Source organism: Anoplolepis gracilipes, chromosome 4, assembly GCF_047496725.1.
Source record: "Anoplolepis gracilipes chromosome 4, ASM4749672v1, whole genome shotgun sequence".
In the NCBI taxonomy this organism is placed as follows: domain Eukaryota; kingdom Metazoa; phylum Arthropoda; class Insecta; order Hymenoptera; family Formicidae; genus Anoplolepis; species Anoplolepis gracilipes.
This window is the reverse complement of record NC_132973.1, coordinates 15,322,723-15,343,979: the sequence shown is the minus strand read 5'-3', so window position 1 is coordinate 15,343,979 and position 21,257 is coordinate 15,322,723. Positions and strand designations below refer to the sequence as shown.

At 32.0% G+C, this 21,257-nt stretch overlaps 6 protein-coding genes across 10 annotated transcripts in view; 5 read left to right on the top strand and 1 right to left on the bottom strand.

Moving 5' to 3' along the window:
* Positions 1–210: 210 nt before the first annotated feature.
* LOC140664547 (serine/threonine-protein kinase PLK4-like) lies at positions 211–2,989 on the top strand. The gene is made up of 7 exons (XM_072889721.1): positions 211–443; positions 538–633; positions 1,377–1,590; positions 1,681–1,793; positions 1,870–1,962; positions 2,034–2,315; positions 2,444–2,989. The coding sequence occupies exons 1-7, from the start codon at positions 351–353 to the stop codon at positions 2,987–2,989; spliced, it is 1,437 nt and encodes a 478-aa protein (XP_072745822.1). The 5' UTR covers positions 211–350.
* A 904-nt stretch (positions 2,990–3,893) lies between these two features.
* LOC140664622 (serine/threonine-protein kinase PLK4-like) lies at positions 3,894–4,951 on the top strand. Its single transcript, XM_072889865.1, has 3 exons — positions 3,894–4,109; positions 4,259–4,490; positions 4,783–4,951. Exons 1-2 carry the CDS (start codon positions 3,909–3,911, stop codon positions 4,430–4,432), a joined length of 375 nt encoding a protein of 124 aa, XP_072745966.1. The 5' UTR covers positions 3,894–3,908; the 3' UTR covers positions 4,433–4,490; positions 4,783–4,951.
* Positions 4,952–5,162: 211 nt separating this feature from the next.
* M6 (neuronal membrane glycoprotein M6) lies at positions 5,163–9,868 on the top strand. 5 transcript variants are annotated; one of them, XM_072889859.1, is made up of 6 exons: positions 5,163–5,678; positions 5,960–6,043; positions 7,065–7,201; positions 7,289–7,471; positions 7,555–7,705; positions 7,922–9,868. In XM_072889859.1, exons 2-6 carry the CDS (start codon positions 6,040–6,042, stop codon positions 8,233–8,235), a joined length of 789 nt encoding a protein of 262 aa, XP_072745960.1. In that variant the 5' UTR covers positions 5,163–5,678; positions 5,960–6,039; the 3' UTR covers positions 8,236–9,868. The 5 variants fall into 5 exon arrangements, with proteins under 5 accessions (XP_072745960.1, XP_072745961.1, XP_072745963.1 ...); XM_072889860.1 differs by having other exon boundaries at positions 5,886–6,043; XM_072889862.1 differs by lacking the exons at positions 5,163–5,678; positions 5,960–6,043 and adding an exon at positions 6,127–6,145.
* Positions 9,869–10,194: 326 nt separating this feature from the next.
* On the bottom strand, positions 10,195–11,686 carry Pig-l (phosphatidylinositol glycan anchor biosynthesis class L). The gene is made up of 5 exons (XM_072889863.1): positions 11,371–11,686; positions 11,176–11,257; positions 10,742–10,938; positions 10,534–10,664; positions 10,195–10,455 (listed from the first exon to the last, which is right to left on the bottom strand). The coding sequence occupies exons 1-5, from the start codon at positions 11,684–11,686 to the stop codon at positions 10,315–10,317; spliced, it is 867 nt and encodes a 288-aa protein (XP_072745964.1). The 3' UTR covers positions 10,195–10,314.
* Positions 11,687–12,047: 361 nt separating this feature from the next.
* LOC140664621 (mitochondrial fission process protein 1) lies at positions 12,048–15,354 on the top strand. Its single transcript, XM_072889864.1, has 3 exons — positions 12,048–12,945; positions 13,160–13,287; positions 14,395–15,354. Exons 1-3 carry the CDS (start codon positions 12,888–12,890, stop codon positions 14,707–14,709), a joined length of 501 nt encoding a protein of 166 aa, XP_072745965.1. The 5' UTR covers positions 12,048–12,887; the 3' UTR covers positions 14,710–15,354.
* Positions 15,355–18,373: 3,019 nt separating this feature from the next.
* The window catches only part of Lim1 (LIM homeobox 1), a 40,316-nt gene continuing 37,432 nt past the window's right edge, over positions 18,374–21,257 (top strand). The window contains exon 1 of the mRNA XM_072889989.1: positions 18,374–18,392. The gene's annotated coding sequence lies outside the window, so the exon portion shown is untranslated. The remainder of the gene's footprint in view (positions 18,393–21,257) is intronic.

Sequence of the window (21,257 nt, the reverse complement as noted above, 5' to 3'; positions counted from 1 at the left end):
TTCTATTAACAAAGGAACCTCGCAAACCCGAAAATTATAATTTTGATAAAACTTTGCACACATGTGGGGAGCGAGGTTCCCTTGTGAATGCGACCTGTCAAACGCTACTATACAAGTAGGCTTTCTGAACGCACTCTCACCTTTCACCCTCCCGCCCCAATGGCCCCCCCGTGTTGTTGTCGCCGTTGCTAGTTGCTAACCTCACTACGCATGCGCGAGACGCGTCAAGTTTGTATATGGCGGGCAACGCCATGTCGTTTGTATTTATGGTTTTCCGAGAAAAATCTCGTCCGTATATGCTGTCACCGGGTAATCTTGCGTAAGGCAAGAGTTCTCGTCGCGCGGGATCAATGGTGATCGATGATCGACGACGTCCGGTCGAGCGCGGGATACGGCATCGTGTCATGCCCGCGCTGTCGGCCGGCTTCGGTGAACACATTGAGGTTGGTTTTTTGAATTTGCACTGTTTGCGCCGTCGCCGCAACCTCGTCGTAGCAACGCGTGAACCAACACTCTCTCCATGTGTGCTTGTTTCAGGAATACGAGGTGCTGAATTTACTGGGCAAGGGCGGTTACGGGAGCGTTTACCGAGCGAAATGCCTCCGCAGCGGCATGGAAGTCGCGATCAAAATGGTGATTCATTTATCTCGAGCTTTTTTCAAAATCGAGAAGCTCTTCTTATTTATATAATCTAAAACCACGTGTTGTTCCAATATTATGTCTAGCTATGAGCCTGCGTACCGAGCGTAAAATTAGAAATTAGAAACTAATATTTTTGAGATCATAATACTTTTGTTATTTATTTAAATCGATGAATTATACTTCTGGTTATTAAATTTGCATATTGAGCATTTGGTTTTAAATTTATGTAATTGATGTAACAGTTTTGAAATACATAGATATCAAGTTATTTATCAACCCTGGCAAAAAATATTGAACAAATGAAATTAGACTAATATTTTTGAGATCACAACGCGTGTTGCTTCAGTTATGTCTGGCTGCGAGCCTGTGTATCGAACATAAAGTTATTTATCAATCTTGGCAAAATGTTAATAATTGGACAAATAAAATGTGAATATTTTTGAGATATTATGACATGCTGCTCCAATTACACCTGATTATGAGTCTGTATATTGAACAATCGATTTCAAATTGATATAACTGATGCAACAGTTTTGAAATACATATCAATCTTGGTAAAACATTAAATATTGGACAAATGAAATTAGATCAATATTTCTATGGTGACACTTTTTTGATTTACTTGAGTCAATAAATTATATAGAGACAAGATTTATTATTAAATTTTTTTGTATCATTATTTCAATATAAATTATATATTTATATTGCATTTTTATGCTTTCTTGTTTCTATAGATCGACAAAAAAATGATGCAAGCTGCTGGGATGGTGGGTAGAGTCAGACAGGAAGTAGAGATACATTCTCGATTAAAACATCCAGCTATCTTGGAGTTGTACACATGTTTTGAAGACATAAACTATGTGTATCTAATTTTAGAATTATGTCACAATGGAGAACTTCAACGCTTTCTTAAAGCACAGGGCACTAAAGCTTTGCCTGAAGAAAATGGTAGACAAATATATAGTTTATATATGCATGAGATGATATAATATTATATAAATCTTCAATTATATTATAATAAAATCTCTACTATTTTAGCTGCTCGCATAATGAGACAAGTTGTACAAGGTTTACTTTATCTTCACTCCCATCAAATACTTCACAGAGATATGTCACTGTCTAATTTACTTTTGACCAGAGATATGCAAGTGGTATGTAAAAATATATATATATTTTAATTTCTTGGAGTAAAAAATTATTTCTTCACTTGATTTTGTTTGCTCGCAGAAAATAGCAGATTTTGGATTAGCTACGCAATTAACTAAACCTGATGAAAAGCATTTGACTATGTGTGGCACGCCAAACTACATTTCTCCTGAAGTATGTACTATTTTAGAATTGTTAAATTGCAAAATTATGTTATAAGATTGCAATGTTATAAAAATTTCTAGATTGCTACGAGATCTTCACATGGACCAGAAGCAGATGTATGGAGTTTAGGATGTATGTTGTATACCTTATTAGTGGGTAAACCACCGTTCGACACCGATGCTGTTAAGAGTACTTTAACGCGAGTAGTAATGGCTGATTACGTGATGCCATCTTATTTATCAGACAATGCAATAGATTTAATAGATAAATTACTTAAAAAAAATCCAAAAGACAGAATACGTCTACGAGATATTCACAAGCATCCATTTATAACAAATATAGAAAAAAATAAGCTATATAATGTAAGTAATATTGCATTACAAAATAGTAGTTATCATATCTAGTATATGATTTAATATATTAACAATTCAAAAATACCATTGAATCAAGTTTACAAAAAAATAGTAATATAGCCATTTCTTTTGTGCAGGAAAGAAATGGCATGGGAAGTAAAGATTTATTAACTGATGGCATGATGGATTCCGGACTAGGTAGAACACTATCCTCGTCTGGTCGATCGAAATTGCGATCTCGTTCGGAGGAAAGAACGTCCACAACACCGATAATGCCTATGGTCAGTCTAAGAAGCGAGGCATTGTCCGAACCTATTGCAAAGATGCAGTTAAATTATAGAGCAAGATATAGGAATTACAATGCAAAAGAGGACTCTGTATTGATAGGTATTCCAATATCTCGAAGTAAGATGTTCTCGCAAAACGAACAGTACAACAATTGCAATGAGTATGACGATTTAGAGAGGCAGAAAATGACAGAAAAGCATAAGCCGAGAAAAGAAAAGAGCGTGGAAAATCATAATATGGAAAGAACTGAGGAGAACGCAAAGTTACAAGTTCCTCCTTTGAATTCGAACAGATTGCAACCCACTAGACACAGAACGAACAACGCAATTCTTACGATTCTAGACAATGGAGAAGTGTGCATCGAGTTTGTCAAACGTAGACACGGCAAGGTATAATTTAAAAAATAGTATAAAAAATCATAATATGTATAGGAACAGTTATTATATAAAAAATATAAATTAGCTATATAAGAAGTGTTATATGTGTGTTTGATATTTTAGGAAAAGATCAACGATGTATGCAGAATATCAGGCGACGGTTTACGAGTCATTCTCTACAAACCGAGTGTGCCTACAGAAGTTGGTTCACAGCCGGTACCGTTGCCCAGTCGGGGTGCCGATAGTATTTATTCTTACGAGAATTTACCAGCATGTTATCATCGAAAATATATATACGCATTCCGTTTCGTGACATTGGTTAAAGCGAAAACACCAAAGTTAACGCTATACACCCAGCGTTTAAAGTGTGTCTTCATGGAGAATGGTCCGCAGCCTGACTGTGAAGTGCATTTTTATAATGGAGTGAAGGTACACACAGTTATCATACATTCATTTCTATGTATCACGTATGTATATATATGATAAAAAAATATAAAACTCAAAGAGACAATGATATTAATATAATTTATGTAATTTACAATAATTTAATTTTTTCTGTTTTCATTTTACTTCTATAAATATTCCAGATTGTCCGAGTAAATGGTGTTGTGAAGATCACCGATCAAAACGGTGATACATTTGTTGAAGGTGAACTTTTGCCGCATCTTGAAACCTATTATGAACATTACTCAGAGTGCTATAAACGTTGCTTACTATTGGAATCCACTTTGACATCCTTGGAGGCAGCCACTGGGCATCCTTGTTTTCCCGTGATAATTGGACGAAAGCCTAGCACGGTTCTAAGTGACGTTCCCTATCTGCAGGGAAAAGAAAATATATCGCATACTACTAGAAACGTTTCTCCCGTCGTAAGTAACAAGAAATTTCTAAATTTTTTTTTTAGTACAGTAATTAATTACTTTATTCTACTGAAGTAATGTTGAATCTTGTTCAGGTGCCGTCATTCGATGGTAGCTGCTCCGTCGTTTCGACTATGACGTCTAGATCGCGCAAGGTAAATTCTGCGCATAATTTTAATAATAATGCAAATAAAGTAGTAGTACCAGGAATCGGTTTAGCTACAAAATTATCGTCTGGCGACATCCGGGTTGACTACAGAGACGGATCCGCTTTAACTGTAAGTTGTCTTAATAGTTCATTAGATATCTTATAATTACATCCAACTTAATTCATTTTAGTGACATTATTATTTTACGATAGTTTATATATTATCAATTGCTTGATGTAATATATATGTTGTCACTTAATCGATAATGATTTTATTAGGTAAGTCCGCAAAATCAGCAGGGTAGCATTACATATGAAAGTAACAATGGCATTACTATACAATTTAATAAGCATCATCAGCAAGATTTAGAAGTATCGGTTCAAGAGAAGCTTCGTCAATTGCCAATGGTTATCCAGTATTTCGTGGAACCAAGGCCCAAGTGCATTCGGTAGCTCTAATTGAAAACTGAATATTTTGTATAATACGACTGAAAAATTACTCTCAAGGACTGTAAGCTTATTATAGATTATACAATATACATATAATTATACAATATAGATTTATATAAATAACTTACAAATCTAAATATAGATTAATGAATATTTTTAAATATACAATAATAATAAAAAATTGTTTATATTTATGATGCACTTTTAATTTGAGCTTTATTTGAGCATTGTGTAACACAAAGATTTTTTAAACACATTTTAATATTCAGTTTTCTATTTTAAAAAATCAATAAGACAAAAAGAAAGAGTTCAGCTAAGAAAATGTTTTAAAAGATTACTATTTATTTTTGTAGATAGAGGAGAAGAGAAGCATGTAAATAGAGAATTAACTATTAAGAGAAATTTAAGAGTAATTCTTATAAATGGGCCTTAAATAATTGACAATTTTTCCACATATACAAAGGAAAAGTCTACAAAACAAAAAATTCAATATCTACTGCTACTCAAAGTAACATTGTACAGGTATATTTATTATTGCTTTTATTTAAAAAAACATTTTTAAATTGTTTTATTTTATTTTTTCATTTTGCTTTATATATCGCTGAATGGCAATTAAAAGCAAATTCGCAATAAATCAAATAATAAAGTTAAAAAAAATAGATAAAAATTCCAATTTTCCATAAAATTTATTGTTAATCTTTCATCAGCTGTGTTTCCCATATATGTTTCTAATAATTTTTCTCATCTCTCTGTACATGTTTGAAATTTAAACATTCTTATTACATAAAAATCATTCTCGTAAAAATCAAATTTTAGAAAGAAATATATGAAGAATAAAATCGTATATTTTCTCGGAATCGAAAGTTTTACGATGCGATTCATCATAACCTTTCTATCGGGGTCACAGTCGGTCATTGTCATTCCCGTCAACCCCACTCCATTGAAAGTAACTTTTTTTTTTTATAATCGTTTACTACTACGGCGCGCCCTACAATCTACAATCCCTCGCGAGGCCAACGATCCTATTCATCATTTTCTCTCCTCGGGTGGACACGATTGGACCACCATCACAAACGCGACGCCATATTGAACGCCGTTTCTGGTCGATACCCCACGGAAGTCGTTTGCAACTGTTCCCCGTAATATTTTCCCGAAATTCCAAATTCCAACGTTATCGTGCGCGCGCGCGCGCGATAAGATCTTGGGGCGCGAGATCCGTGGAGCGTGGAGCCGAAAGCTGTGCTCACAGGTGGTTGATTACGTCAGAGTGCTATATCGGAGTATTTCTGACAGACAGTAAACAAACGAATTTAAAGTCGTATATATAATTTTCCAAAAAAGAAATTGAAGTTTTATCGAATTTATCTTTTAATTATTCTTTTAATTTAATTTATTGATCTGTCAGTCTTGTTTTACTTATTTATTTTTTTTTTTTGTTTTATAATCGACGATTAAGATCGTGATGTCCTTCGCTATCACTGAGGGACGCGTAATTATCGTGGTAATTAACGAGAAACTATAATCTCACAGATTCCATAAACGGGCGCTGCCCATCCTTCGTTTGAGCGTTCCTAACCTTAACCAGAGTGAATTAGACGCGAACTGTCAATATGGGTAAGTCGTGACAATTTGACGAAAATTTGGCGTGCTCTTTTTACTCGTTTTCCCATTACAAACTACCCAATTGTGGAATTCGAATAGCGAATGTGTAGTCATGTGAGTGTCATGTGTCATACTGACAACAGTTCCATACGATCGTAAACATTATTGAGGCTAATTGAGGTTAATTAATCTCATTAACAACAGCTAAACAAATTGTTAATATAATATTTGATATGGTATAAATTTAGATTATTAGATTTTAATTGATTTAAGGAGAATTTATCAGATTTTATATTGAGAATGAACAGAGTAGCTGTCGGTGATAAAATAATTATAAACATCAACAATAATAAACGTCACAATTATTTTCGTCCAAGACATTAGTATGATAATGAAGCGTTTACGTTAAAGTTTATGAATGAACTAACATATATACATATGTATACTTACATGTATTTCTCGCGTGTTATCTTTGTGTTATGAGCTTGTAGATAAGTGATGATTAGTCATCATTATAGTCGACTTAGTCATTGGCCGAACGTTTCGCCGCGCGTTCTTTATTTATCTGTATTCAGTCGTGTATTGTGATTCGTATAACAATATTAAAATGGGGAGATTACGTGAATTACATCAGACCAGAGAGAGTTTGCCTTTGCGTAGTCGATTTGCGAGTAATACAAGTATAGATAGATTTTCTGAACGTAATATTCACGGTATTAACTCGAGCGAACGAACATGTAGTAAGTGTCTGAAAATACCATTCAAATGTCAAGATAACATAAATACTATCATATTTTGCTGTAGGAAATATAGACACAATAAAAGTTGTGCTATTTTTCATTATGATGTATTTTTGTAATAATGTTATCTCAACAGTAATTTATACATCTAGATGTGTGTATAATTTACATATAAGGTTATAGTATTATAATTGTGTATTTTTAGACAGTTTTATTATAATTTACTTTAATTATACATATAGATAAGTCTTTGTAAAAATAATAAATATAGGAAATAAAATTTCTTTGTTTAGGGAACATGTGCAATGATTGTATGGCTAGAGTGCCATACGCAACTCTCATAGCAACTATAATGTGTTGCCTAGGAGTTGGAATCTTCTGTGGTACCATGTATAGAGGTGCGACATTGGGTGCTCTTATGATGGATCAGGTAAATCACGTTAGCTTATAATAACATCTATAGAAATGTTTTAGAAATGTTTCAAAGATATATATCTTGAGCACGAAATTGATTTAGGTGTTTCATCTACACCTCGGATGGTTGGAAGCAGTGCAGTTGGTGTTTGCATCAATCGGAGCTTGTATGGCAGCTTTAGGATTTATGATTTTGTGCGTTGGTTGTCTCGCAACTGGTGCTACAAGACACAAAGTTTACCGAGCTTGGAGATCCAGAGTAGGTGGACGTATCTCCTGTGCAGTTGTATGTATCTAAAATATAAAAATCTTTGACAGCTAAAAGTTTTTCCGATTATTATCTTAATATAAACATTTTTATTTTTTCAGTTTATGACTATCATTTATATCTTGCAAATAGCTTGGCTTTTGATATTTGCATTCCTTATTATCATCACATTGATATTCACTATATTCTGGGGTCTATGCAGCAATCCACGTGTTCAATCTCTCGATGAGTGTATTAATTTCACTCAATTCAGTAAGTTTTTTTATTCAGGTCAATATATAAATAAAGGATTGGAACTAGATCTTATGTATTTCTTTTCTCTTATTTAAAAACTGTAAAATTAATTTGAATTGTTCTAATTCAAATGTATCTATATCAAATATTTATTTAGATATTTATTAATGTATTTATATTAGATATATTATCTGACAGAATTAATATGTATCAAACAATTTCATGCAATTTTAGGTTTCCTATTTCCAAACAACACACGGGTGCAAGACATGCAAGTGTGCGGACCTCAGGAAGTCAAACTATTCTGCAAGGACTTTGTGGAAAAGGCTGAGGTGATGTTCATCTTAGCGACTGCAGCGTCCATGCTGGTTATCCTCAGCCTAATACACTATCTGATGTGTTTATCCGCTAATTATGCGCACATTCGAGATCACGAAAAGTTCCAGGAATTGCAGGAACTGCAATATCTGCAAGACGCGATCGATCCGGATTCCTCTCAAACAGGAATGGGTACCCTGGGTTCTCATCGTGGCAAAGACAGGTTCTAGGATACGGCCCGCGAGATCTTCGTCATGAATCCTTTGTAAAGAGAACTCTTTCGTCCGATTGGAAATCTCTTCCAGGTATCACTTCTTCTTCTCTATGTACCTAAATTCGGTATTCTGCTCATTGCGGTGTGTCAGTCGCCGTTAAGGTAGTTTACTGATCCGAGGATCTTGCGGGAACCAACTCTATGCCGTCCATTTTATCTGCGACTATCGTATATAAACATTTACTTCGTTTTATATAAAGAAAAGATGTTTATTAGAATACGTACCGATTTATAGTACGTAATATTTTCATGTTTAGCGTGAATTATTCTATTCAAATCGGGATTATTCGCCGAATTTCGATCTAGGATATAAATTATACGTTTTACGACGATATAATTCGTAAACATAAGAAAAAATATTTGAAATCTGCACGCCTGTGCGTGCTTGAGACTCATATAATTAGCACAGCGCATAGAAATTATTTTTTTTCGATTATATTATATTTCATTTTGATGTATGCTACAAGTGGGCTGAGTGTAATTTGTCTAATAGTATGGTGAAGTATTAGGCTGATTTTACATTCATACGACAAAATGTTTGTCGAATGTATCGATTGAGTATTAGATAGAAAATTCTTAAAATCATGGCAGAAACTTTAGACATTTTTTATTCGATAATCAAGTGTTATGTTCGACATACTCATCGTACGGTAAATATGATATCATTCTTACGGAAAAGTATTCACGTTTTCAAATCATTACTGGTCTAATCTTTCGGTATTAGGGTTAGTCATTCTCGGACTGTTTATACCGCGTGTTTTGTCTTTATTACTGAGATTTTTTTACGAAGGAGATTTCTTTTTATATATAATATATATATATATATATATATATATATATATATATACACACTTTACAGTAGGCAACTAAATATATATTTTCGTTACATTCCGGATATAAAAAAGCATGCTGGAAAAATTCAAACTGATAAAATAAAAATAAGGAAGATAACTTTCTTAGAAATACATATAAATAGGAGTTATTAAAAGAATCTTTTTCAATTGAAAATTATAAAATAACAATGACTGTATATATTGCGATTGCTTTAAATATGATTAAATTTTTATTAAATATTTTTCCAACATGCTTGTTGAGATATATTTACATTGTGGAATCAAAAAGAGTTCGTACGTTTATATGTATTAAGTAGCTTTTCATGGAAATTAAATGTTACAAAAAATGTAACATTGCACATAAAAGAATATCTATATTCATAGAGAATATCTCTATTTCTTTGCATATATAATATCTATAACAATATCGAATTGTTGTGAAAAAGAGTAATATATTTTTTCCAAATTTTGAAGAAATGTCAACTATTGAATGTTAGAAAAAGAAAAGAAAGTTAAATTCTCTTATGTACATTATTTGTGCCAAAGAGAAAAGAATTTTGACTAAAAAAATTTATGACATATTTATAACTATTGTTGAGACAACTAAAAATATGTACAATCGTGAGTTTAACTCGTTATATATTGCTCAAATTTTTCATTCAATTCAAATAGTTAATTTTCGTAAAATTTATACAATTATCTGATAAGAAACCTTGTGTTCTACAAATTGAATTAAAGCTACGATTTTTTTATCTATGGTAAGATTATTTTATTATACACTGATAAATGAAATTGTACATATCAAATGACAATTTTGCGTTTGAAACTACGAAAAGATATGTACAAAAAAATAAGTAAGGATAAAACGGCACATAGAATAGCAATTTTTTTTTTTTTTTTTTTTTTTTTTTTTTTTTTTTCAAAAGAAAAAGTTGATTTATGTTATACCGAAAAAGTATTACGTGCCGCTTTCTTGTTCAGAATTAACTACCATTGTACCAATATTCTTATTAACAATTAATAAAAAAATATTTCATGCTTATAAAGTATGTTGGATAGATTTTAAAATTGTCATACATAGCTTTGGTATGTAACTTTTCATTTCATCATATATAATTTACAATTTTGTAATTGGTAGACAAAGTATGTACAGTGATTATTAATTATATATTTTGTACAATTCTTGCTTTTTTGAATAATGCTCAATCCTCATCAAACTGGAGATCCAACTCCAGATCAAGGGCACTGACTTCTTGGAGAGTATTGATAAATGTGTATCTTGAAAAGATCATGTACAACTTTCGAAACCAAACATACTGGGACTTGTGTGCAGCCATAGCACTCTATAAAAAAAATGTTACAAACAAATTATATAAAGATAAAAAGTTAATTTTTCAACAAATTAGAATACTCAAACTTACTTTGATTATTCGTTTTTGTTCGTATGTCACCAGATACCAATATGAGGCTGAAAGTAGACTTATAGGTAAATCTAAGAGTTGAACGTACTTCCTGATTATATTAACAGACTCTAACACATATAGTTTACAATCTGGAATACAAAATCAGATTTATTAGTTTGGTATATTATTTGGCATGTTAATTGAGCAAATTGAACAAATTACTGACAAGGAGGTACTTTTTTCTCTATACACAGTGTGGCGATTGCAAAGTACAAAGAGATATGATTCTTATGTCGGCTGACTCCATATTTATCAAATGTTACAACAGCATTGATTTTGTATATTTCTATATATTGTAAGATACTTTCTGCAACTGTATCTACTGGCCATTGTACACTCTGATCATCTGGTAACTCGCTACTCCTGCACATTTGTTTATTGGACTATTATTCACAAGATAGATAAATCTATTTTATCATATTTTCACTGTGCATATTTAGTGTTAAATAAAATTATTTAAGTTTGAGAAAATTAAACAAATATTTAGCATTAAATATGCAAGTAGACTAAAAATCTTATGATATTCTTTTGGAGAGATATATAATATGTAATGAATAATTTGTAAATGTGAATGTTTGTGATATTTTGTGAAACACTCACATAATAATCGTTACATTAGCCTCTGGGATGCCCAATACCTTTGTACATTCGTACAGCTCGTCTATCCTTCTTTTGTCACCACCTGCAAGCACACTGGTAAACATCAATAGACATTTGCTTGACATTTAGTCAGATTATTCCTGTCAGAATCGTTGGTCGCGATCCTAGACGATATAGGCCGCCAATGACATGTACCCATGGATAAGCACAACAGGTAGATCTCGCTGGCCTTGGAACGTGCTACCCAGTAGACCAACGGTCCGAAGAACATCACCTCGTCGTCTGGATGAGCGGTGACGAGGAGAAGCCTGCAAGGTGGACCTGGTAGTTGCCAAGCGGCGTGGCCCACTCTCTTCAGGACTGCATAGAGGAAGACGCAGACACAGAGATACGCTAACACGGCGATCAGCATCTGCCACGAGATCTCTCTGATGTAATACCACCACCAGCAGACCGCCTCGTTGATCTGTAGACTAAGATACTGTCGCGCATAATCCAGGTCGGCCATCATCTTGATGATGGTCGACAACGTGCCCGTCGACGCGTATTCTCGATTTATCACGGATCCGCCATGACGTCCGTCCTCTATAAATTATCGCCCACGGACGAGAGTTCCCGCCATTGCGAAGCGATCGAGTTTAAGGTTATGTCATTTTTACGTACATACATATGTATATCGTTTATCGAACTACGACCTACGACCACAAACTTCGATTCTCGAATATCGATTTCTCGATATTTCTTGGGCTAATTTTTTTGTACTGTTTGTAATTTTACAATATATGTAACTACGTTTTTTTAAAAATTTCTAAAGATTTAATAGTAGGGAAAGAGAGTCTTATGAATGTCAATTTTTATTTTTGATTGACATATTTACGTCGCTGTATCGAAAATTGCTTTGGTACTGAACGTCATGGTATTATCGAAATAAATTATCGTAGGATATATCATCGCGCGCGAAAGGCAGTTTGTGATTTGCGCTCAGGTTGCCGGTTCGTGTCTATACTGTACATACGTCGGGTGAGATATCTGTCAATCATGGACATGTGCGTATGTGAGAAGGTGAATGGACCCACAACGATGATAGATATACAACATTTCTGTCATTTGCGATGGAATAATTATGAAAGCAGCGTAACCTCGGCGTTTGAAAATCTATGGAACGATGAGGACTTTGTGGACGTGATTTGCAATGGCAAAAGCCTGAAGCCCATCGCGTCGTTCTCACCAAGGATGGATGAACTCGTGCCCTGCCTCTGCCTCCTGTCAAAGTCACACGATCGAGGAGGATCATTCGATCTCGATTCGGCGCATGACAATCGAAATCGCGACTATCAATAATGAGACAAGCAACAACCACATCTGGAATCCGGAAGATCTTTGAAAGACACGAAGTCACGATGGCTGCAACTTCGAAGCGATACCAAGCATAGCACTTGTGTCAAAAGACCTTTTCTCGCGCGTCAATCTACGAAAGCATTTGGCCGACACGCACTTCTACCGCAGTCTCTAGCCTGTGATCTGTGTGACAGGAGCTATAGATCAAAAAACAACTTGGTTAGTCACAAGTCACAAGAGCCAGTATAACCCTAGAAAGGATCGTTAAGAGAACGAAGCAGAATAAATGCGAAGTAGATATTGAACGGCGTTACCGATCTGCGAGATATTGTATCAAAAGACGAAATTGGCTTTGGAAAATTGAAAATTCTGGGATGACGAATAACCAAAAAGAGGTGGACTTGTATCGAGATACATATGTGAGGTATTTAGGTTAGTAACGAGTAAATTATTAAGATTTGTTATTAAAATTTTTTGTCTTGTTTTTTTCCTTTTAATTTTATAAAACACTACTGTAAATATATTTTATTTTTAAGAATGTAATGATATAGCAATAATTATAGTGAGAATTAGATAATATATGAGCATTTTAAAAAATCTTCTGTTATGATGTAGATTAACAAAGTAATTTTTTTCTCTTTTATAGGTTATGCAAACGAAGTTGGAGAGTCATTTAGAAGCCTGGTACCAAAATCTATTGTGTGGTTTAGTTATGCAGTATCGAGTGGATATGTTCTTGCAGACACAGTACACAAGGGTGCAAAAGTCTACCAAGTATGATACAAGTTTTAGAAATAAGGATGTCTCGTTTTGAATTTGGGAATTTGTTTAATTTGTTTTGTTTTAAAACTTATAATTTTTAGAAAATTGAAAGTTTGTTTCATTATAGAGACATGGAAATTATGTTAGAAATACAATCTGCCAAATGTTCCTTTTAGTTCTTCTTGCAAATGTTTACTCTTGGTGAAATTTATAATTACATTTTGCATAATTGCGACTCAATTCAGGAATAATTTGATGAATGTTGTTCGAATTCGTCGATCAACCATGGATTGTTCCCATAAACTCTGTCCTTTACAAAACTCTAAAGAAAAAAGCCTAAAGACGTTAGATCGCACGATTTTAATAGCTAATTGATATTACCATTTCGAGAAATGACAGGGTCAGAAAAAGTTGTCTGTAATAAAGCTATTGTTTCTCTTGCCATGCGGCACGTAGCACCATTGTGGTGAAAGAATATAACTTCATCTCATCAAGATATATTCTTCATATTTTTCAATTTTGGTCATAAAATCTGTTATGTTGCAATAGCGTTCACCAGTAATAATAACCATAACAACTTTGTTATCCTCATTTTCAAAATAGTACAATCCAATAGCACCTTTAGTCCAAAAATCAAATCATAAAGTGATGCAATACAGATGCATTGAGTGTAATCATTTGAAGGTTTTCTCCAATTGCCAAAATTTTCCTTATTAATATAGCCAGGTCAAAATGAGTTTCGTCGCTGAAAATGATCACTTCTTCCAATTATGCAAAAATATAATTAAAAATTCCTCCTCTCTTTTTCACCTGGCAAAAAGAGCAAGGAGGGAGACATTAGACAGAAGGCAGATATTATATTTTGAACATCATTTCCATGTCTTTATTTTAAATTGAAATAAATAAACTAGTAATTTTAAAAAATTTTTTAGAAATTATGAATTTTATTCAAAAAACAAATTCGTAAGTTTAAAATGGACTAACCTATGTGTATATGTGTGTATATATATATATATATATATACACACCATATATATATATATATATATACATATAAAATTATACATAAAATTAAATCGAAATAGTTATTAAAATAATTAATAATTATTTATATTACAGGCAGATGCTACTTCACAAAGAACTAAGAATGTTTTACTGTCCACATCGGACACTTTGATATGGCAGACATTTGCATCTATAATAGTTCCTGGTTTTACCATAAATAGAATTTGTGCAGCAGTTCAGTTTGCGCAAAGAAAAAGTACAAAAATGGCTTTTAAAAAGCCTTGGATTTCAACACTTATTGGTTTGGTATCAATACCTTTCATAATACATCCAATAGACCATGCTGTGGAAGGAGCAATGGATGTTACATACAGAAAGTGGACAGAATACCATCCGAAAGCGCCTCTATGTGGAATAAAACATGAGTAACAAAATGTAGTCAATTAAAGGTATAGTATATTATTAATCTAAAAGAGGTCATGCTTAAAATAATGTTTTAATGGACATGTTGAAGAATGTTTCATTTTTAACACAAGATAAAAGGTACAAAATAAAAGGCCTTATATTAATAATGATGGATAAATATAATTTTTTATAATCTATCATTGAAAAATGGTATATGTAATGATCAACAATCTGAAAGTTATATTGAAATTTTTTATAATGATATACAAAATAAAAGAATCATATAATATGAAATAAGCTTTATCAAACAAAAAAATCATAAGAAATTAAATTTAAAACAATTTTTTTTAAATTATATTAACAAAAGCTTCAAAGAAGCTTTGTTAAGAATGGAATATATTACATCACAGATTTTCCAGAGAAACATAAAGCTAGTTTAAAATTTTGCGACCTCTTGATATAGATATAGTAAAATATTACTGCCAAATATATATTTTCAAATAGTACAACAATGCAATTAGAATATTTTATTATTAATTGCAAAAATGTTAAATATTTTTGTTATGATGTACATATTACACAGTTATATGTGCATTAAGATTTTAAGCGCGCTGGCTTTCGTGCTACAATTGTTAAGCTGTTGAATAAAATTATTGATTCTGAATTCCCTACATATCCTGGAACCGTTATTTTGACTGTTATGATTATATTTTACTTTGTGTGTGTATGTATACATAAAAAATATTAATTTAAAAAAGGAAATAACTTTTATATAATTTAATATTATATATATATATATATATATATATAAATTATAATATATATATACATATATTTATATTATATATTTTATATATTTATTTACAATATCAACAAGGTGTCTAATAATTTTGTTTTCCATCTTGTAAAAATTTTGTATATATAATATTTGTCTTATATATTAAATAAAATTATCGCGCGTGATTTCTTGTATACGAGAATGAATTCGCGCGGGAACGGCTGTTGGGAGTGCCGAATTGAAGACGGACATTCGTTTCATTATACATATCTATTAATCCGTGAAAACTATTAACACATCGAATTTTTTATACGTATAACGCGGTGATTTTGTTATTTCGTGGCGACACGTAAGCAGGAAGGTATCGATCCGACATAGATTTGTGTATCAATAAACGTAATATGTATCGAAATTGTGAGTGCAAATGTCGCGCGAGTTTTTTGTGAATACTTTTGAAAATACATCAACGAAGAATTAGGAGAAGATGAGCAGACTTGGAATAGCATCGGACTTTGTGGGAACAATTAGATAATTTATTATTCGCGGAATTAATTTTTTTGTCGCAGTTATCGCATAACATATATCGTGTAATTCCATTTGGATGTTTGTGAAACTGGCATCTTCGAAAACTTATTAATTGAGTTGACAGTTTTGGCTTTATTTTAACTCTAGAAATCTTTAATAATTATAGAATTACTTAATACATAGATTAAACAAATAATGCTGATCATTAAAAGAATAGGCCGGGAGAAAATCGAAACAGACACCAGGTTCACGCTGCCTCTCACTTTGTTCTTCGACAATTTTTTTAGCATTTTTGCCAAATTTTAAGCACGTAAAAATGATGCAATAGTTTAACAAAAAGTTTTATATAAAATAAAATTATTAGAATATTACATTATATAGATAATTATATAAATTAGATCGTCTGAGACACTGGACGTAAGTGAAATTTATGTTATACTGGCGTTTCGATATTTAATTTAATAAATATTTTAACAATTTTTTTTTATATCTAGAACTTTGTTCAGAATATATAAGTGTGTAATATGATTGCAGAACGACATAAAAAAATAACACAAAATCTCATTAAAGTCGATAGAACATTCGAAATATGATCAGCGTCTCATCTCATAATCAGTACTTGTACGTTTGGCATTTCGGCCAATCTAGTTTGTTAATTAAATATAGAGTAATAATTTTTACGCATAAAACTCTCTTTAGAAATTAAAAGTGCTTATAGACTGACATTAAATCTCCTTAAAATCGATAGAAACCATCGAAATATGTCTCATTTTGATATTTATACGTTTGGTGTTTTGGACGATCTATATTTTGTAATTTGTTTAATAAATATTCTAATAATTTTGATATATAGCTTTCTTTTTCTCTCTCTCTGAAAATTAAAATACATTTATAAATCTAACATTGAAACTTAAGAGGCTTCGTGTTTTTCCTTCGTATGAATGAAAAACATTAGAAAATCCATGTAATAAAAAAATTTATTTTAGAGAAAGTTGTACTAAAAAGTCTTTGAAAATATTCTTTTTACTTTGAATTTTGAACAAATACCTGAAAAAATAGAGAATTCTCAGGGAATTTTTTTACAAGATTTGAATAGACACCTTGATCTATATAATTATAAAAAAAATTATTTCCTTTTTTAAATTAATTTTTTCTACATGTGCTTATTAACTTAACTTTTTTTTAAATTAAACTAAATATAATAGTTTGTATGCCTTTTGATAATTAACATTAGTAAAATATTATTGCGATATTGAATGAATTTAGACAGTTCCGCGAAATAGAAATAGTTTCGCAAGTCAGATACGGCGAAAGGTTCTATATGGCTTTCAACAGTACGGTGCGGATACATTCGTTTCATGAAAATGTATTATGTAAAAAAGTGATATCACGTTGTGGCGGCGTTATAATTATACATAAGTAGCGTCGATTGCAAGATCTTATCTTTTCTCTACTTACCACACATTTTCTTTGCTATCGCAACTAAATCTGAAATCCGCGTTCATGATTAATAAGATTATAATCGATATACATTTTTAATAGCAATTCGAACAAGTTCCGCATTAAGACATCAATGAGACCGACTAAGTGTTTCCTTAGAACAACTTTCGATTAAAGATAACGTTATGAATTTTCCGTAAAAAATAAACAATTTAAGAACACACAGTTAATGTGTATATCCAGTCTACGAAATTGAAATTCTAATTGAAATGAAGTCGAGGATTGTATCTTAGATCCTTAGATTTTTTGTTTTCTTAAATTCGTAATATTTTAATTTTGATTTTTTTAATCTCTTCCATATAGAACATACTTTATTCAAATATGCTTTTTATGAACTTTTTAAAATCTCTATTCAGACAGCAGTAAATTACATTACTACGTATAATATATTGATAATTTTAATAGCAAATTTTAATTACACATATAAATTATTTAATTCTTTTAACATTTGTATCGTATTTCCGAGAGATAATGCGACACACAGAGCGCCTCACGCACTACCTATTCGTACGAGTCTCGCCGCGTGAATGACAAGACCTACGACCGACTATCGACGAGCGCCGCATGTCACAATAGCGCGCTACGTCACAAAAATTCGGCGACTTTTTGCTCGAGTCTTTGACAATAACATCGCGCGCGCCGAATTCTTGTGACGTAGCGGGTGATTGTCGATTGTAGGTCGTCGGTCGTCGGTCGTCGGTCGTGTTGTCATTCAGGTGGCGAGACTCGTACGGATAGGTAGTGCGTGAAGCGCTCTGTGTATCACGTTATCTCTCGGAAATACCATACAAATGTTAAACGCATTTTTCCCTACAAACAACTAATATATATATATATAAGACCACATATTTAACTCTTTTGTAATTAATAAATCATGAACGAGACGAGGCTTTATGAAAAGCAGGTATTTCGTATCCTAAATCTTTATCTATTAACGTTTATCTGTATTTATTTATTTACTTACGTACTTTATCTATAACATTTTTGAGAATTGACCGAATTTATTTCATCATTGCGAGCAATCAACAAAACAATGATAATATTTAATATATTCTTGTGTTACAATACGAAGTAATGCGATATACATAATCATTTTACAAAACGCGACTGTTTACGTTATTTAAAGTGCGCAAAGTATACAGAATGTAGTTATAGGAGTATCGCGAATAAAGTTAGCCGGGTACTTTTCACGCGATTTTCTCTTACTATTAGAAGTTCGCGAGACGTCACATAATATCAATGAGTCGTAGTAATGCGCGGTCGTTCTTTTCTTTTGCTACAATATAATAAAATTTGAGTAACATTATTGTGTCGTGTCATGCTGTGCAAGGTATAACGCGATCGTGGATTTTGGTAATGTATGCGCATGATCATTATTAAAAATTAGGTCACATATGGATCATTTTCACTCTATCGATATTTTAAGAAAATAATTATATAAGAAATAATCCAAATAAGAAATAAATAAGTATATCTAAATAAGATACAAATAAGAATATCCCGCAAAAACTTTAATCAATAAAAAAATGTTAAAATTTTTTTAAATTTTTGTTGTATACCATCATTTTCTGTCAAAAAATTTATAAATTATGTATTCTTTGATATTTGTAGAAAATAATCATGTACAAGAAAAGTTAAAAAATAAATTTTAAACATTTTTTTATTGATTAAGACTTTTGCGGGATATCTTATTGTTAAAATATTAATAGAGTCAAAATGACCCATATATGACTTTTAAGGTTTAATTATGTTTTCTCGAGTGTATCAAAAAACAACAAAGCAACAGTGTATGCCAAACATTTTCCAGTCTCGAGTAAAATTTACGTAATTTTTTATATTTATAATAAAAATATTTGAGAGATGCTCAGAATAAGACTGACGTATAAGGATAGACATTTACATGGGGATAATATAGGATATACGTAAACAGCTATTTTTCTCGATTATTTTCGTTATCTATAATTCAAGGTACACTATCAAAATTCAATAACTAAAGGAATGTGATAGGAAACTTATTTATTTATATTGAATTTATATTTTGAAAAATCTGATGGAACAAGAGGAAGAGAAATTATTTCGTGCACGTTCTGTGATATGAACAGCGTGATTCTTCAATGCTATGCCTCCGCATGAGTTGCACGTGCAATCGAGGTACTTGTTTAGCTTTTAACGACACATCGCACGTGTTCGATAATTAATAATAATAAATCCTTCCTGCTTCTTTTTCGCATTTTTTTTCTCTCACTCGTGACATTATGCGGGGTGCGCGCTTTAAGAATTTCAATAGTTATCGGCGATAATATATATCAGCCTGTAATCGTATAATAACTACGCGATTACGGGCTTCGCTCGGCCGTAAATGAGGTAGCTAGCTCTAGCCGTAAAGTTTTAACCGCGCTAATAACGCAGCCCTTACTATAAATACCCGCGCCGCGCGCGACTAAACTATAATACCCTCTGGGCGTGCAATTGCAATGAAGTCGTTCGTCCGTTCTCGCGAACACGGTGATCGTAAATATTGCCGAATAGACGGAAGCCCGCGATAATCCTCGCAATAAATAGTCAGTTATGGCCCCGTCTTAGAAGCAACTACGGTCACGTTTTCTGCACGGTCGAAAATGCACCCGTAGTACTCTTCTATTGTCTTTCTTTTTTTCGAGAACATATTGATTATTTGCTTATCATATTATATTAATTTAATTATTTATTGATATGATAGAGACGATTACATAAGAATCTTTATGTGTTAGAAAAATTGCAAATACGTTTTATTACAAATATATTTTGCGTGTTGTTACAATAATGTTACATCACATAATACTTTTACATTTATTTGTTAAATGTTATTACTGAAAATTTCTTAAATCTTTTGCAAAATAATTTAATAAATCTTAGAGAGAGAGAGAGAGAGAGTAAATTTTTAATTATGATATAATTTAATCACAAATATCTGCTGTCACTATAAAATTGAATCGACTGCGACATTAAAATTCCTAAACTAATGTAAGTATTGAAATTCAGATCTTGTCTGAAGCATGACATATAAATATTCCTAAGCCTGATCGACATTATGACGTCGACTTCTGGTCGAACAGAAATGATAATATGATAACCAACGATGGCAGACGATTTTTTATGGCAGCCTATAACAATCTCAATTAACTTGTCGATAGTCTCTGTCGACCCTCGTAATAAGCTTAACCGAGCGCAACAATATAATTTATAGAAGTCACTTCTTTACGACTAATTATGATGAACTACAATCGTACGAAAGAGAGTCCATTAAATCGTGATCCTCATTAAGAGGAGACAAAACGCGTAAGGGAAGCGAAGACAATATCTAACTTATCTCTCATTTGCGCAGCTCTATCTTACGTGAAATATCTTCCGGATATACCATTTTATAATACGAATATACTTCATAATGCTTGTGTTATTCACACACACATTTGCATCTGACTTTTAAATTCTACCAAAATTTTTTTTTATTTTAATTAAATTTTTTATCCTCGAAATTAATAAAATAATAAATTATCATATGTAGTAATGAATATATAAAAATTTTGATATATAATTGAACTTTGTGAACAAAATAAAAACTTAATTTTTATTTGCAGAAGAAATAAAACAAATATATAGGTTTTAATCTACTTAACAATGTATAAAATTTGAAGTTTTATTAAATAATTGATTAATGAATCGAACAATTCCAGGGAAAATAAATATTTCTACTCACAGTTTGACTATCGATTTGTGATTCATCCCATGA

What these genes read in the sequence shown, in the direction of transcription:
- LOC140664547 (XM_072889721.1), top strand. Translation starts at nt 351, where the DNA reads ATGGTGATCGATGATCGACGACGTCCGGTCGAGCGCGGGATACGGCAT. An exon ending in TGGAAGTCGCGATCAAAATG is followed by an intron (nt 634 to 1,376) that starts GTGATTCATTTA and finishes TTGTTTCTATAG; the next exon opens with ATCGACAAAAAAATGATGCA. An exon ending in CAAACTACATTTCTCCTGAA is followed by an intron (nt 1,963 to 2,033) that starts GTATGTACTATT and finishes AAAAATTTCTAG; the next exon opens with ATTGCTACGAGATCTTCACA.
- LOC140664622 (XM_072889865.1), top strand. Translation starts at nt 3,909, where the DNA reads ATGTTGAATCTTGTTCAGGTGCCGTCATTCGATGGTAGCTGCTCCGTC. An exon ending in GAGACGGATCCGCTTTAACT is followed by an intron (nt 4,110 to 4,258) that starts GTAAGTTGTCTT and finishes TGATTTTATTAG; the next exon opens with GTAAGTCCGCAAAATCAGCA.
- M6 (XM_072889858.1), top strand. Translation starts at nt 6,639, where the DNA reads ATGGGGAGATTACGTGAATTACATCAGACCAGAGAGAGTTTGCCTTTG. An exon ending in CTCGAGCGAACGAACATGTA is followed by an intron (nt 6,772 to 7,064) that starts GTAAGTGTCTGA and finishes TTCTTTGTTTAG; the next exon opens with GGAACATGTGCAATGATTGT. An exon ending in GTGCTCTTATGATGGATCAG is followed by an intron (nt 7,202 to 7,288) that starts GTAAATCACGTT and finishes AAATTGATTTAG; the next exon opens with GTGTTTCATCTACACCTCGG.
- Pig-l (XM_072889863.1), bottom strand. Translation starts at nt 11,686, where the DNA reads ATGATGGCCGACCTGGATTATGCGCGACAGTATCTTAGTCTACAGATC. An exon ending in GCTAATGTAACGATTATTAT is followed by an intron (nt 10,939 to 11,175) that starts GTGAGTGTTTCA and finishes ACAAATGTGCAG; the next exon opens with GAGTAGCGAGTTACCAGATG. An exon ending in AGAGAAAAAAGTACCTCCTT is followed by an intron (nt 10,665 to 10,741) that starts GTCAGTAATTTG and finishes TTTGTATTCCAG; the next exon opens with ATTGTAAACTATATGTGTTA.
- LOC140664621 (XM_072889864.1), top strand. Translation starts at nt 12,888, where the DNA reads ATGACGAATAACCAAAAAGAGGTGGACTTGTATCGAGATACATATGTG. An exon ending in TACATATGTGAGGTATTTAG is followed by an intron (nt 12,946 to 13,159) that starts GTTAGTAACGAG and finishes TCTCTTTTATAG; the next exon opens with GTTATGCAAACGAAGTTGGA. An exon ending in AGGGTGCAAAAGTCTACCAA is followed by an intron (nt 13,288 to 14,394) that starts GTATGATACAAG and finishes TTTATATTACAG; the next exon opens with GCAGATGCTACTTCACAAAG.